Raw genomic sequence first — 16,421 nt, 5'->3', positions numbered from 1 at the left:
TGCTCTTTGTTATTTTGGACATCGTTACATATTTCCACAGATGGGCAACATGATTTACTCGGGTTTAGTGTAGCGAGTGTGCTTCTAATGGGGCTTGACTTCATACAGAAAAAACAAAACAAAAAGAAAGAAATAAGGCTAGGTGGACCCTAAACAGACGTGTGGGTCGGTGTCTGAGCCGAGTAAAATCTCCAAATGTCCAGAGCAAACGGCCCAAACGGAGCGCGTAAAACAGGGCTGGCGGAAGCACCGTGTTTTGCCATGGATGTTGCTATTTTCATTAAAAGTGACGCATTTCTCTCTTCCGTTATCAGTGATCGTTTGCATAAATGTGGCCTCTACTTTATACACCTCCGCCCCCCCCTGCAGTGTGTGATGCACGGCGCGCATTTTGGCACTTGGCTGTGATGCGATGCACCAAGTGGCCCGGACGAGCGCCGTGCAGGTCATCCCGTCTTGCGTTCCGCGGTTGAGCCGCATGCGTAATGTGGCGGAGGGGAGGAAGAGGAAGAGGAAGGTCTCTTGTAGTTTTATTCCCCTCGTATCTGATCACCGGGGGCCGACCGAGCGGCGGGACGACGCGCGGCCGAATGACACCGAGATGCCTCGTCCGCTCACCCGCCAATCGGTGCTAATGTGCGGCGGAGGCGACGTGCTTCCGGTTTGGCAGCAGCCCCCCCCCCGGTTGTTTAGATAAGCAAGTTTCACAAACACCGAGGCGAGGCCGGCGAGAGGAGAACGGGAGTGCGGTGCGACTCGTTTCAATTTGCTCGACAAACAGGGGGAGGGGAGACGGTGTGATAAAGAAGAGGACAAACTGAAGGGGGGTTGAGCCGAGGACGTCTCACTTGCTTCTTGTAAAGAGGGCATCTCTGGGTGCGTGGAAGGCAAGGCTCTCTCTCTCTCTCTCTCTCTTTTTTTTTTTTTTTTTTGGGTTTGGATGTTTGTATGTTCCTTAGTTTATCACGTCCTTTCGGATTTAATACGACTACACATCGCCCGCCAAGTCATCCCTACTATACCGTGCACCACTCGGATTTATTAGCCTTTGCGCACAACTAACTAACTAACCATGAGGACAGACGTGTGGATTGTCAAAGCGTTGGTGTGTGTTGTGATTTCTCTGGTGGACCCAGGTAAGAAGACACTGAGATCTGTGCGCTGTTAGATGTCTTTGCATAACGTGGGGAGTCGAGTGATGGTCAGTATTTCTTTTATTTTATGCGAGTTAAGCCGGCAGCCTAACTAGCCACAGGCGTTTGGACGAATCTTTACCCTCCGCAGCCGGCACGGTGGTGCTCATTCCAGGTATCTTGAATTGTGACGTTACTTTATTAAGCATTCTAATAAAGTAACGTCACATGAAAAGTTGCAGTACTTTTTTCTTTTTTCCCCCAGTTGGCTGCAAACCTGCCTCATTTACACCGTTTTACAAGATTACCCCCCCCCCCCACACACACACACACACCCCGATGTCTTGTGTGGCTCTATACAGCTCGATGTAGTCGCCATAGATCAGCAAGTGGCTTTTCGCAGACGCAGCTCGCCATTCCGTTTTGTCAGTAATCCATCTTGCGGTGTTTTTTTAATTTTTTTATTTGCGGTCATCGAAAGTCCAGTTGGCAAGAGATCCGGTCGGAGTAGCAGTCTGCCAAACTGTCTTGCGTTCTGCCCTTCATATTTTATACGTCACGATCATCCCGGTGACAACAGTGACCCGCGGTGGTGTCCGCTACCGGGAGGATGTGGCGCGGCTGCGTCTGGTGAACCGATCGGCAGCGGGCTCGTTTACACGGGTCCGGGTTCCCCGAAGCGTCGGCTCCGTGTGGTCCTCCGGTTTAGCCGCGGGGTCGCTGTAGCGCGCGTCGGCGGTGCGTGCGTCGCAGCTGGATGCCACGGGGGAACATCTGGCCGCTTGTCCGGAGCGGCGAGCGCTGAGCGACTCAGATGTAGGCTAATAGCTGTTAGCAGAGCAGGGGCGCATCTTTAACCCGCAAACGGGTTGGTAAGCTGTTTTTTAGGGACTCGCCTTTTCTTTTTCTTTAATCTCTTGAGTTAACGCCAGTTGGTTTTCCCACGCCGTTTTACATGAAAACGAGACACTTCGCGGTTGTTGATGGTCAGGTTAACCCGCTTTCACTGTTCCCGCGCTCGAACGCTTAAAGGAGCGCAACGCGCGATTTTAACGCGTGTTTTAAAGATTTTTATTTTTCAAACATGCGTTAAAGTCCTCTAAAGGGTCAGCCCCGAGGGGACTGTCCCGTTTATACCGTGGTCATTGGCCAGAAATGTAAAATGAGCGCGTCCACTATGTTTTGTTAAGCTCCGAGTTAAACGTTATGAAGCTAATTGCTATGTGATGTAAACTACTAATAAGACCCGTTAGTCCCTAGTTAGCGGGTCTGACCCTTTAGCCGAGCGGTTAGTGACGTCGCCTTGTGGTGCAGTACACCCCGTATCGAATCCCGCACCGGGCAAGAAAATAACCGGTTACAGTGACGAGCCTGCCTGCGGAGTAACGGCGTCCCCAGCAGAGAACCGGGTCGTGGGTTCTAACCGACGGCGTCCCCAGCAGAGAACCGGGTCGTGGGTTCTAATCGCAGTTTCTCGGTTCTTTGCTTTGGAAGCCGGTCCGGCCCAACGTGTTCGCACGTGAGGTAGCTAGCGTTAGCAGGACTGCTAGTAAGCTGATAATTACATTGCGTGGATTTAGGTCAGAAATAGCTCCCTACCAAGCTCAATACGTCGCCAATATAACCGGTTATTTTCTTGCCCGGTGCGGGATTCGATACGGGGTGTACTGCACCACAAGGCGACGTCACTAACCGCTCGGCTAAAGGGTCAGACCCGTTAGCTAGGGACTAACGTGTCTTATTAGTAGTTTACACCAGTGTTAATAAAATAGCTCTATACTGTACAAATCACTATCCCAACCAACGAAATAGCCAAGAACGCGAAGGGAAGGGGGGGGGTTGTTTTGCTTTTGTCTGAGATGCTGGTAATGAATGAATGTCGTGTGTCGCACCTTTTAATGGGACAGATAAGCTGGCAGGCTAGAGCTGGCTAGCTATTAGTTGATCGTGTTGCTATGGTTACAAACAACGTGTGACATTAGAACAGTGATTAGTGCTCACACTCCAGCCAATCAGAAACAAGCATTCTGACCATGGTGTAACAATTATTATTATTATTAGTATCATGGTATTAAACTTGAGTGAAATTTGAGCTATGGCGATAGCAGGAGCCTGGCTGGAAGTGGAGAAAGAGACTAAGTGAAATCTAATTGAGCGGCCTGGCGAGACATCAGGGTTGGAACAACAGCGTGATGAGTGCCAGATGTGGTCCAGAGCAGCCCAAACATTAATAATATGTCCTCCCCAAAACCATTCTCAACCACCAGGAGCCCGCAAAAACGCTTCGCAGTTGACAATATCCTAAGTGCACACACAACGTCACGTGTCGGATCTTGGCATGGGTGCGTTACTATAACTCAGCAGCATGAGATTGTACCCAGTGATTTATAACCCACTTGCCACCAATTATAAAGAGAAAAGTATTGTAACTTAACGCATAATGCATCTAAGGAAGCTGTTGTGCATGATTTAGCATGCGGAAAGGGCTTTTTATAGTAGTACTCAAGAGACTGCTATCCAAAAAATTTCAGTAGGTAGAAAGGAAAGATTTGCACTATGTGATTCAGAGATGATGTGTGGTTTGTCCTGTTTTTGACCTCTATTGGATAGGTTATGCTTCTCTTTTCCAACAATTAGATTCTCTTTTGATTTATGACTTCTTAAGAAATGGTTCCCAACTACAATCCGTAACTCAACACCCTTAACTCATTGTGTGTACTTGCATAACTTTCACACAGATATTTCCGACAATAATATACCTCCTATGTTGATTGCCGGTTGCAGAGTCATTGTAAATGAGCACCCCAACCCCTGCCACCACCCCATCCGCCCCTACAGATGGGGTGCAAGTTCAACAGTTTTTGGCATCCACGTCTGTCAAAGTCTCCTTGTGCAGGACATTGAAACCTGCTTCACAGGTGTCCCATGAGCTGGCTGAGCCTGCGTCATAACCAGAGACGGAAAGGAAAATCTCTCCATTGAGAGAGGAGTTAAAGTAAACAATTAAGCCTGTTTTTAAATAATGAGGGAATGAATTTCCTGGAAAAAGATACCAGATGAGTTTGAGATTCATGTTGCCTGCACAGAAACACTCATCTTTTACATCACCAAGAATGAAAATCAACAAACAGAATGTCACGAACAAATGGATTTGCGGATTTTTGAGATGAGGCACTTGTGATTCTTCGGCCTCCTGGGGTGAAAATTGTGTCTTCCTCGCCCACCCCACACACCCTGCATTTCTGGATCACTTAACGTAGTATGAGTCAAGTTAACATGGTGTGATTTGAACCGCCTGGTCGAGGATACCCCTGCCAGGATTGAAATGATGAAGCACGTTTTGACACATTCAGACTAAAGAAATGCCTTGAACAACTTTAGCGTCACACTCATATTATAGTCCACTTTTTATTGTTCAGGTGCATCTTATTATTCCCCCTTTCTCTTCACAATGTCCTTCTTTTTATCATTCCCAAAACGATTCCACTGACTGTTCCAACAGTAAGAGGCAAGAAATGCTTCCTAAAACATCTCCAGAAACCTCCTTCGTTGGAGATTTTTCAGGAAGTAATTTATACGATTGTTCCCTTCCTTGCCTCGTCTCAGGTTGGATCCTGGTCAGGAAATAAGTGGTCAAAGGCAGGAGGGCGGCAAAAGAGAAGCAATGAAAAAGTTTAGGGATTTCTCCGTCATGTTTCCATTTTCTTTCATGCATTGCCAAACATGATGTTATTTGTAACATCTGAAACATTTGTAACATCTGTTATTTGTAGAACAAAGTGTTTTGGGGCGAAAGAAAAATGTGCTGCATCAACTCGGGCCCGTCAAAGCACGTCAAAAAACAATTTGGATACAGTGTGACACTGTACTGCTTATTTCATTGGTGTGTTGGGCTGTTTTATTGCGCGTTGCATAATTCAACATGCAATAAAAGATGATCTTTTAAGTGTAAAGAGACGATCTCCATCCACATGAGAAACACTTGTGTTTTGGACATGTCTCTGAGTATATCTGTCTGCCTGTCTGAATCAATTCAAAAGGCCGTATATGTTGTGTGTACACGTGTGTGTGTAACCACGAGCTGGTGCGAGCGCTCATCTGTGTGTGTGTGTGTGTGTGTGTGTGTATGTATGTGAATGCGTTCAACCTCTGTTGGTGCACGTGTGTCTTTTTAATGTGAATGACACGCATCTCCAGTCTGTCGTCAGTGTGTGAGTCCTCTCTCCTGATGTTCTTGTAGGTTGCTGTCATCCAAAATTACAGAAATATGAGAAGACTGAGAACCACATGTTGGTTTGCACAGGCTGTCCCCAGGACTCAAATGTACAAACCACCCGCTCGCAGGAACGCTGCGCCCGCAAATGCAGAAAGGACAAAAAGCTTAGCTGCAGGTAGGTTGTCTTGCTCTTGTCTAATCTCGCTCTCTCTCACTCTCTCTCTCTCTCTCTCTCTCTCGCTCTCTCTTTCTCTCTCTCTCTCTCTCTCTCTCTCTCTCTCTCTCTCTCTCTCTCTCTCTCTCTCTCTCTCTCTCTCTGTCTCTCTCACACACACACCCTCAGAGATTATTTCATGCACAAACAGAGCCTGCTTCAACGTTTCAAAGTGGTGATTACCCCCTCATCCTTCTTGTTTCCTGCTACATAGACATATTTACATGTTTCCTCATTTATCCCTCGCTGATCTCTCAACTACTTCCTGTCTTGCCTCCACAGGGCCTTCAACTTTGAAAGGCACAACAACAAATGCCACTTGCTCCCCTTCGATCGACTCACACCCGGCGCGCAGATACAGGCAAACGCCAACTTTACACTTTACGAAAGCAAAGGTAAGGAGCTGGTAAACAGATACCCCAGCCATTGACCTTAAACAAAGTACTGGCCCCAGAACTTGGGAGTTGGTCCCGGGTGCCACACTGACTTGCATGTGCTAAGTTAAGTTAAGTTAAGTTGTGTCAAATGAACTGAACTGAACTTAAAGTAGCATCAGGTAATTCTTTGGATTGTAGCAGTCTTTTAAATCAAAGCACTATGTTCACAGACAAGGTAAAAAAAAAAAAATCCAATCCATTCTTAGATCTGTGCCGTATATCAATCCCTATATTTCCCATGAAAAAAAAAGACTTCTAGGAATCGATCTAAACAGTGTTTGTGTTCTTTTCTCATAGTGATCGCACCATGCAACTAAAACGTAATAACATCTTAATGCAAAAACAAAAGTTACCTGGTACCACTGTAACTTAACCTAACTTAACTTGAGTCATCACTCAGCAGCCTGACAGTCTCAACATAAAGGCCACATTTTATTCACTTTCCATTTTCACATCAAAATATTTGAGTTCAGCGTTTGGTTACTTAGAAATATAATTTTAGACGGGTGGTCCTTGAAGTCCTTGGTGCCCTTGTGTTCACTCCGTGTTTTTTTTTTTTAAGGCCTTTGGTTTTGCTGTAGTATCCTTCCCCCCTTTTTAAGTCAATTCAAGTATGTTTTATTTGTATAGCCCAATATCACAAATTACAAATTTGCCTCAGGGGGCTTTACAACAACGCAACATCGTGTCCCTCATATCAGATAAGGAACAACTCCCTAAAAAACCTCTTCAACAGGGAGGAAAAAATAGAAAGAAACCTCAGGCAGAGCAGCAGAGGAGGGATCTCTCTCCCAAGACGAACAACGTGCAATGGATGTTGTGTATACACAATTTACAAAATACAGCAATTGAAAGAGGATAACAGAATTATAATGGACTTATAAGAATGTGAAGAATGTGATGAGGATGATGCCAGGTGTTCCTGACAGTGAGGAGAGGAAACTTAACCATACAAGCAAGCGTCTGTAGTGCAAGTGTAAACACCAACTGCATCATTGTTTACAGTCAAAGTGCAAGGCTTGTTCGGGTCCAGACTTGTGGAATTAAGCACTTTAGACTTCTCGGCAAAATTTACAGAAACTCCCTTGGTGACATTTAATGAACTTGAGGGAGTTGTCTGTTTTGGGAAAAACATCCAAGCTGCAGCATTCTGAAATTCTTGTTGCAGAAAAGTCTCATTTACCAAACATGGGAAGAGTTTAAACTGTTGTTTGAGGTGGTCATAACAATATAAAAAAAAATGGTGGTTCAGATAATGGATGGACGGATGGATGGATGGATGGAAAAAACACATTAAAGCTGGGGTAGGCAGGTTTTTTTATGGCATCACTGGGCAAAAATGTCTTAATAACCTTTATGCACATTGTAATTCAAGTGGTCTGAGAGAAAATTCGACTTCTGCACCTCCTCTTGGCTCTGTATTCGGGCTTCAGAAAATCTAGCCCGGGACGGCATTCAGAGAGAGGGCATTGGCTGTTCTACAAATGCAGATGTGTGTGCACGCGATCAATTCACTTCCACCCTGTCCTGCCGGTCGCTTGTGGTTATAACTCGAATCAACGGGAGAAGCTTGAAATGGCTGCTTCATGTGAACAATATTAGTGTCACTAAGATATTCGCTGAAAATGTGTTTTTATGGATAAATGATCAATTACACTACAAGTTTCACGAGTCTCACGTTGACGTTTCCTGGTTGTACACGAGTGTAAGGGGCTGTGAGGAGTGCTGCGGAGGTTATTTGGTGGGAGGGGCTTAGCGGAGTGATACGTTAAAATGCTTGAATACTTGCTACACTGGGATGTACATGAGATATATAGCTGTATATGGGATCAGTATGAGAAACTGAATGCCTTTTTTACACTTTTTAACGTGCTTGCCTTTGCCCTTATCTAGATTACATAAGGGAGTGCATTGTTGGCGCCAAGGGCCGCTACAGAGGGAGGAGGTCTTGGACGAAGTCAAATGTCACTTGTCAAGCTTGGTCTGATACGAACATCAATGACCACACGTAAGTTTTGTCACGTTCTTCATTCTGTTTTCCTACCCTTCATTAACCAAGCAAGCTGGTGAAGAGCAGTGTTTACAGCAGTGGTCAGAGACGTGCAGGTGGGCTGTGGTTACAGATATTAAAATTGGACCAAAATCAAAGCGCTAATATTTTCTGACATCACCGATTATTATTATTATTATTATTATTATTATTGTTATGCATTTTGTACTGCCTCTTTGTACTGAAAAAAGTATGGAAAGTAGAATTCAGTTTTTCTCTTTTTTAAGTGTTCCTCCAACTTCAGCTTCCCTCAGCTGATCTTCATTTTCACCCTGACACTCATGATGTCATCAGGCACATTCATCATCTGCATACAGCTAATCAGATCAAGTCATCAATTTATGAAACCCCGCCCACACCTCAGCACCAGCTCTTGCTTGTACCTGTCTGTCAAAGGTCGGTTCATGAATATTAATGAGCACTAGACCACTCCCTCGGTTCTTGAGACAACTGAGAACAGTCATGGATAAAGGTACAAAAAATACAATATTAGTCATTTACTAGTAAAAAAAATCGTTAAATGTTTTAACATGCCAAGGTTTTTACTTATGAACACTTAAATCTTATTTACTGATTCTGGTTCAACTTCATAACACACACTCTCGCCTCTGACCATCTTGAGCGGCACCACTGGAGCAAGTATTGTGACAGTGCCTTGCTCAAAGGTGACTGTCACAGTAGTTGCAGATGGAGGAGAGAAATGCCAATCAGCTCCCCAACACTAACCACCCACCCACAAACACCCACACACCACACATACAAGATTTTGTTGTTTCTCCATCTGGTCCTTAGATTTGTATGGGCAACCTTCCGCTCCTAGAACCTGTTTCTCAGATCTTTTAGGTCCCTGCCACCGTCCGTCATGTTCTCTCACCGTTTCTCTGCCGCTGATATTCAACAGACCCCAACCAGGTGATTTACTGACGTTCAAAGCATCCCCCCACGGGTTAAGGAAAGGTGGAGGCTTAGAGATGGCCAGACGCTTATTCAGAGTTAATATATTTTTCTCTAAACACCAGGCCCTGGCCCTGTTCCCACAAATATGGTTTTTGGGGTTTTTTCTTTCTTCTGCTGTGTGGATGCACTTGTGAAGTTTTCTCCTGTATAAACAGGGTTTGGAAATGTGAATACGAGAAGATGGGTGTGAGCCAAGTTCTTGTTAGCGGCACTCATTAGTTACAAGACATTTTAACAGCGGTGGGGGTGTTGTGGGGTAAGCCTGAGGGATGGGGGGCAGAGATGCAGACTTCGAGAGGGAGCGAGAGAGAGAGCAAGGAAGGGAGGTAGAGAGAGGGTGCAGAGATTTATAGACTGAAGTCATGTTCTGTCTGTTCTCCAGCTGAGCTCACAAAGCCACAGACAGACAGGAGGAAAATACAATCTATCCATTCTCCTGATGAAAAAACAATGCAGGGCTTTCCTCTGCATCCCGTCTATTCATCTCCACTCTTCTCCTGTTCCTCCTCCTCCTCATTTCAACATCTCATCCCTCACTTTGCATCTTCTCTCCCCTACTTTCCTTTCCTTTCCTTTCCTCTCTTCTCTTCTCTTCTCTTCACTCCTCGTCTCTTCTCTCCTCTATTCTTCACTTATTTTCTCTACTCTTCTTTACTCTTCTCTCCTCCTCCTCTTCTCTTCCCTTCTCTCCTCTATTCTCTCTTCTCTTCTTTTCTTTACTCTTCTCTCCTCTACACATCTCTCCTCCTCTCTTCTCTTTTCTACTCTTCTATCCTTTTCTATTCTCTCCTCTTCTCTTCTCTTCTCTTCTCTTCTCATATCTCATCTCCGTTAATCTCCTCACACCTCCTCTCACCTTGCATCTTCTCTCCTACTTTCCTCTCTCCTTTCCTTTTCTTTTACTCTCTCTCCTTTTCCCCTTTTTTCTCTTTGCTCCTATTCTCTTTTCCTCTCTTCTTTTCTCTTTTCTTGTCCTCTCTTTTCTTTTCTCTCCTTTTTTTATCAATTTACCAAACTCTCCCTTTGCTTCTTTTCTCCTTTCACTCCTCCTGTTCCCGTTTTGATGAAACGTCTGATTATTCATTGGAGCACCATATCCGTGCATCTCACACACACACACACACACACACACACACACACACACACACACACACACACACACACACATACACACACACACACTCCACACTCCAGTCTCGCCTCTTTCTAGTACAAATTTCTTACATAAGAAACGCGGGTCAAGTCCTCGTTTGCAGTGACCAACATAACATCCTGCAAAAACAGTGACCTGGCTTGTCAACAACTTCCACTATCAAAGGGAATTTTACTTCGGGGTGATTTAGTGCACACACAGGGGTAACGTCGCATGGGACTGCCCCACTTCTTGGGGATTACAGACGTAATGAACCGCACGTCGTTGGAGTTTCACGTAACTGTTATCTTTACGCTTGACCGATCACCGCCGGGCCAGGGGTGATTTCTCCGGAGGTTTCCTTCCAGGAATAGATCCCTCCACCTGTTGTCTAAATTTAGAGGGCTGTAGTCTGTGAGAGAGGTGTTTTTTTGATGCCCAGCAATGCGTGAACGATTAATTTGAGGTGGAATTCATCTCGGAGGTTGTTATGCATGGGCTGAGAATGGAAACTCTGTTTTTGTTCCTTTTTGAAAAATAATGAGACGCTCATTCACACACACGCACACACGCGCGCCCCAGAGGATATTGTTACCACTTGGCTTGACCTCTGTACAGGGAGGTCAGTGTGCAGGGTCAGTTACAGAAGAGCCAATAGAGATTCAGTGTGTTGATGGTGGACCTCTGGTGAAGGAGCAACCATATTGATCACTAAGCCACCTTGCAACCTATTTGAAAAAAGCTTCAAATGGACTTTTCTTTGTAGCCTTGTAGTCAAGATCAAGACCAAGCCCATTCTGAGTCTCCAGAGGGGCAAGTCCAAGATATGTCCAAGGCGTTAAGGTGGCAAGTTCAATTCAAGACCAGTGAGGTTAAAACATATGTAAAGGGCTGTTCGAGCAGCGTAGTGGTCTATTCCGTTGCTTACCAACACGGGGATCACTGGTTCAACTCCCCATGTTACCTCCGGCTTGGTCGGGCGTCCCTACAGACACAATTGGCTGTATCTGCAGGTGGGAAGCTGGATGTGGGTATTTGTCCTGGTTGCTGCACTAGTGTTTCCTCTGGTCGGTCAGGGCACCTGTTCGGGGGAGAGGGGGAACTGGGGGCAATAGCGTGATCCTCCCACACGCTATGTCCCCCTGGCAAAACTCCTCACTGTTGAGTGAAAAGAAGCGGCTGGCGACTCCACATGTATCGGAGGAGGTATGAGGTCTGCAGCCCTAGTCTGCAGCCCTCCCCGGATTGTTAAGAGGGGTGGAGCAGTGACCATGACGGCTCGGAAGACTGAAGTGTAATTGGCCAAGTACAATTGGGGAGAAAAATGGGTGAACCCCCCCCCCCCCAAAAAAAAACATGTAAAGGCTGACACCAAGAACAGTGCGAGTCCAATTAAACACTATGAACAGTAACTGCAGTGGTCTACCATCATAGTAAAACCCAAAATTTCACTACAATGTATGATTTATTTAGATTTTTTTCCTCCCCCGTCAGTGAAGGAACATCTCAGATTCCATCTTTCAGAGACACAAATTAATGACAATAAAAAAGAAACAAACTAGATTAGATTGCACTTTATTGAACACCTCAGGTGAAGTTTGATATTCGTCTCAAAATCTTAAAAGAAGAGAATTTAAGCTTCTGACCGGTCTTGAAACATTATCTCAAGTCTGCAGTGTGTGAGACCCCGTCAAGTCTGAGTCATGGCCCTGCAAAATCCAAGATGAGACCGACACCTGCAAATTCAGACTCGAGTCCATGCTCGAGTACCCCAACCCTTCCTCTTTGACAGTCTTGTCTTTTTTTTCTTTCACTACACAACGCAGTGTATTATGTCTTCAGTTGCTTTTCTTCCTATGGCATTTATTTGGATGCTGTGGACCTTCGTCAACATGAACCACTTTGCTCCATCATCACCAGGTGCACGGAGCCTGACGTTTTGTAGCGTTTTCCCCCCAAGTCTAGAAATCATCTTTAATATGGTCCAAAATTCAGCCAACGTGTTTAAACCGGTCCAGAAAGTGAATAATGTGTGTATAGTGTCTGCCTGCGCTCCATAGGGAGCTAACTTTGGCAAGGAGACGAATAGCAGGCTGACATCTGTTAGCGCAACATCATTACGGTGGACTTGCTCCCATGCCTCGGCTTCCTATAGACTCTCACCAGATGCAGCTCTGTGTGAAGAGAGCTTTTCGCCTCCTTGTATTTCCATTTATATGTGAAGGATACTGCATCGGTTGTCCTGGACCGAAATATATTGACTCTGTGAGTTGCACTTGACTCACCGAGTGTGTGCTTTCGCCAATAGCTTCATTGCTTTGAAATGATTCAGTAACATTACCCAGACCTATCTCAAATAGCTTCTTATTTTTGCAGGTTGCAATATAGAGAATATGAGCATGGTAAATGATAGCTGTTACTCCTCTAACATTGCGATGCTAGACCTTCCTGCTAAATTTCACCTATAAGAGACAGGTGGCGGCTTTTTGGCCTGCTACGGGGACTTCACGTTCGCATGGATCCATACCACGCTGGACTTAAGGTTCTTGGCTTTACATCAGTTTGACCCCCCCCCCCCTTCTTTGTGATCTTTTGCCTGCCATCCCATTGGTCTAAGTAAGATCCCTAAGATTTCCTCTTTCTCTGGGTTGAATGATGTTGCACATTAGTGTTGGAAACCCTTGCAAAGCCCCAGGGCATAGGACAGAAAAGGAGCGTAGACTTCCCCATGGAACGACTCGCAGGCTGCAGAACAGCGCTCAGGCAAACTGTAGGGAGAGCAACTCTCCTTCCTTCTCCCTCTCTTTTCATCCCATCGCCCCCCTCAGCCTTCTCTTTAAATGTCATCATAAAAACTGAACTTCTCCCCTTTCGTTTCAATGCAGTTCATTTCAAATCAACTTGGCTCAGCGCTATCCAGTGCTTTTTATTTGACATTGCGCAAGTGCAACGAAATTGAGTCTGCAACGCCCCCCTGAGTTTGATGCTCAAAAGGGAAATTAGGAATGTGCACAGTAGCGATATTTACAAGGCTTAAAACAGTCCACTTACTCTAAGTTCAAACAAGGAGCAAAACACAGTTTCGATTTTTATTTTCACTCTGATTCCAAACCATGGTCCGTTTTTCTCGCTGTGTCCTCGACGAGCTCCACTCACTCCATTCTGCTTGTTTACTCTCATACACGAAATCGCTTGTTTCTTTATTTCCTCTAAATTTTCTGCAACTTTTCCACTTTTCCTGCATCTATGCATGCAACTTGTTCTTTTTCTCTGACCCTTCCATCACTCTCTCTCTCTCCCTCTCTCCCTCCCTGGGTGGGAAGATGGCTGTGGTGGGGGTGGGCTCAGTCATGGCGAGGCGGGGGTGTTGACTCACCCGCTTTTCATCATCCCGCCCCGACAGAAGATTAATTTCACACAATGACCATTTCATGTGGTCTGCTCTCCAGTGTTTCGGCACATGTGTGCGGACCTGCCGGGTTCTCTCCGCTCCCTCTTCCTCTGAAGAAAGGTGTGTCTCATAGTAGCCCATTCACACAAAACAGCATGTTGCAAACGGCAGAGGGGGATTCGGTTTAAACGTATCCATCCCTCTCGCTGGCAGCCTTCGAACACATTCGGTTCAAACGTGTTCAAAGGTTGCCAGCGAGAGAAATGCCCGGGCTGCTGCAAGTGATTCATGGCGTTGTTCTGTGCTGTTAGCAGTTACTGTGCTGTGACCGAGTCTGGCTGCTTCACACATGAAGGAGCTGCAATACGGTACACAGAAATGGTTATGATTGTCCAAAAGGTGTAAATCATTCTCCTGTCATAGGGAATGAGAGATGATTTGAGCCAGTGTTGCCGTGCCAACATTTCTAAAATTTTTCGCCTGGGGTATGGGGGTCCCAGCTGGGTTTGTTGTACAGTAGATATCGCTGACTGGTTTTTGGATTGAAATAAGAGCACCGGAGCGTCGCTTTTTAATGCCCTTTGAATTAGTTTATTACCGTGTAAACCAGCAGTCTGTTGTGTTATATGGGAGCACTCAAACGTGCAGCCTGTCTGCACCCATTCACATCATCGCCGCATCGGCCGTGTCCCCTGCACTGTGAAATACACCGCCGACACACGTCGGAGGGGCTGATTCAGCGAGCATCTTCAAAATCATGGCTAAAACCATCTTTTTAATCTAGCTTTTAATTAAACCCCCTTCTGCCCTTTGCTTCTGATTTACATCCATCTCTTATGCTCTTAAAGGATGATTCTGGATTTTTTTTTTCTTCTTGTGTGCACAACCCAGGTCTTATTTTTGTAGTTTCTGCCATTGTGCATATCGGTTATGATATCATCTCATGCACCATCTTCATTTTGGTGATTTTGGACACGGGACTACTGCTAGATGCATCTTTACAATGGCGTCTTACAGGGCGACTGAACAGAAGCAATAAAGCTGTCCTTGTGTCTCCGTTAGGCCATGTTCAGGATTTCCCATTATCTGTAACGTCTCTGTTGTGCTGGCTGGGTATTTTATGGAGGGTTACTACTACCGGTGGTAAGTCTATAACTCATTCCTCCAGGTTGAACCAGAACGCAGCTCAGTGATGCGAATGACCACTGACAACACTGGACATTTTGGGTAATAACCTTTCGTTTTCACTTGCAAATACGTAGTTTGCATAATTGGGTTATATTCAAGTTGTTGAATGGCTGATGCTTGCGTTCAGTTGGCCCGTGAGACGCCATTGTAAAGTTGAGTCCAGTGGGGGGGGAGGGGGAGTCGTCCTGTGTCAAAAATAAAGCAGGTGAATGAAATCAAATTATAACCGATGTGCAGAATGGCAAAAAATATGAAAATAATCAGGAGTCAGAGACACTTTGTCATTTCATTTCATGTACTTGCGCACATGAAATGCAATGAAACGTCGTTTCCCCCATCCCACAGCAGTGCAACACAAAGACACACATCCAAAAACTATGAGAGCTACAAGAACACATATATCCCAACTAACACATATATCCAAACTAACACATACACTAACACTAAACTAAAATAAATAAATCACTGTCCAGGAGAACGAACGCCAGCCAGGATGACTGTCAGAACTGCCGGTCTGCATGGGCTAGCAGTTAGCTTAGCCTGCCCCGCTTCCATGTCCTGTCAGACCGCCCCCGGTGTTTCCTCGTCGGGCTCATAACACGAGCGAAGGCCCATGTTAACCAGAATCATCTTTGAAATTGCGTTCATTTTTATTCGTTATAAAATATATTTCATATTATGTTATCTGCTGACCTACAAAGCCTTAAATGGCCAAAGACCCAGTTACCTCAGTGACCTCATCACTACCCACAAACCCTTACGCTCCCTCCACTTTAGCCGTTCCCCACCGCTCCACCTCCCTAGACGTCTCCGGATGATGGGAGTCCGAAACTTCCGCTCTATTTCCCCACGCCTCTGGAACTCCCTCCCGGACTATTCCAGAACCGCCCCTTCAAACAAGGTTTTTAAAACGGACCTTAAAACCTTTGGCAGGCCTTCTTTTAAGCCTTTTATAGTGGTTCACCCTTGTTTTAATCATCTTTTTACTTCATTTCATTCTACTCTTACTTTGTTTTTATTTTTTTACGGCGGCCCACCCTGGTTTTATTCCTCCTCTTTTATCTTTTAACTTTTTATTTTATTATATATTTTCTTTTTTCTTTTACAAGTCTTTTCTTTGTGACGCTCTGACATCTGTCTCCACAGATGAAAAGCGCTACACAAACTTGGTTTATTATTATTATTTCAAAGCATCTTTAAACTGCCTTTTTATTGTATCACTTTTTGTCCCGCTTTCTTTTTCTCTGTTTCTTTCTGATGTTAACACACTTTGCGGGGCATTTGTATGTATGGAATTTGCCATATCAATCAAGTTTATTGTTACAGTCCTCATACCCATTTTCCATAACACCTCGTCACAAAACCCCATTGTGAAGCGGTCTTAAATGACTTAATGTCTCCTCTCCTCCAGGTTTTACCCTCACAAGTACCCGAAGCAGGACCTCAGGGAGAACTTCTGTCGAAATCCCAACAACGACCCCGGTGGTCCTTGGTGCTACACAACAGACCCCAACATACGCACCGAGGAGTGCGGCCTGCCCCAGTGCTCCGAGCGTAAGTCACGCCGTCGACCATACCTCTACGGACAATAAGATTTGACCAGATTTCTGTGGATACACTAGGGAGAGACCGGACTCGACCCGCATGCATGTTTTAGTGCCGCCTCCGGTTTGCTGAGCGCTCCCAAAAGTTGTCGTAACGTT

General features: G+C 45.3%; 1 protein-coding gene across 1 annotated transcript in view; it reads left to right on the top strand.

Moving 5' to 3' along the window:
- The first annotated feature begins 1,072 nt into the window (after positions 1-1,072).
- hgfa (hepatocyte growth factor a) overlaps positions 1,073-16,421 on the top strand; it is a 29,392-nt gene continuing 14,043 nt past the window's right edge. The window contains exons 1-5 of the mRNA XM_056277753.1: positions 1,073-1,136; positions 5,374-5,524; positions 5,846-5,958; positions 7,894-8,008; positions 16,130-16,272. Coding sequence (XP_056133728.1) covers positions 1,073-1,136; positions 5,374-5,524; positions 5,846-5,958; positions 7,894-8,008; positions 16,130-16,272 — 586 coding nt within the window. The remainder of the gene's footprint in view (positions 1,137-5,373; positions 5,525-5,845; positions 5,959-7,893; positions 8,009-16,129; positions 16,273-16,421) is intronic.

Source organism: Lampris incognitus, chromosome 3, assembly GCF_029633865.1.
Source record: "Lampris incognitus isolate fLamInc1 chromosome 3, fLamInc1.hap2, whole genome shotgun sequence".
NCBI classification, from domain to species: Eukaryota; Metazoa; Chordata; class Actinopteri; order Lampriformes; family Lampridae; genus Lampris; species Lampris incognitus.
This window is presented reverse-complemented; position numbering and strand designations above follow the sequence as displayed.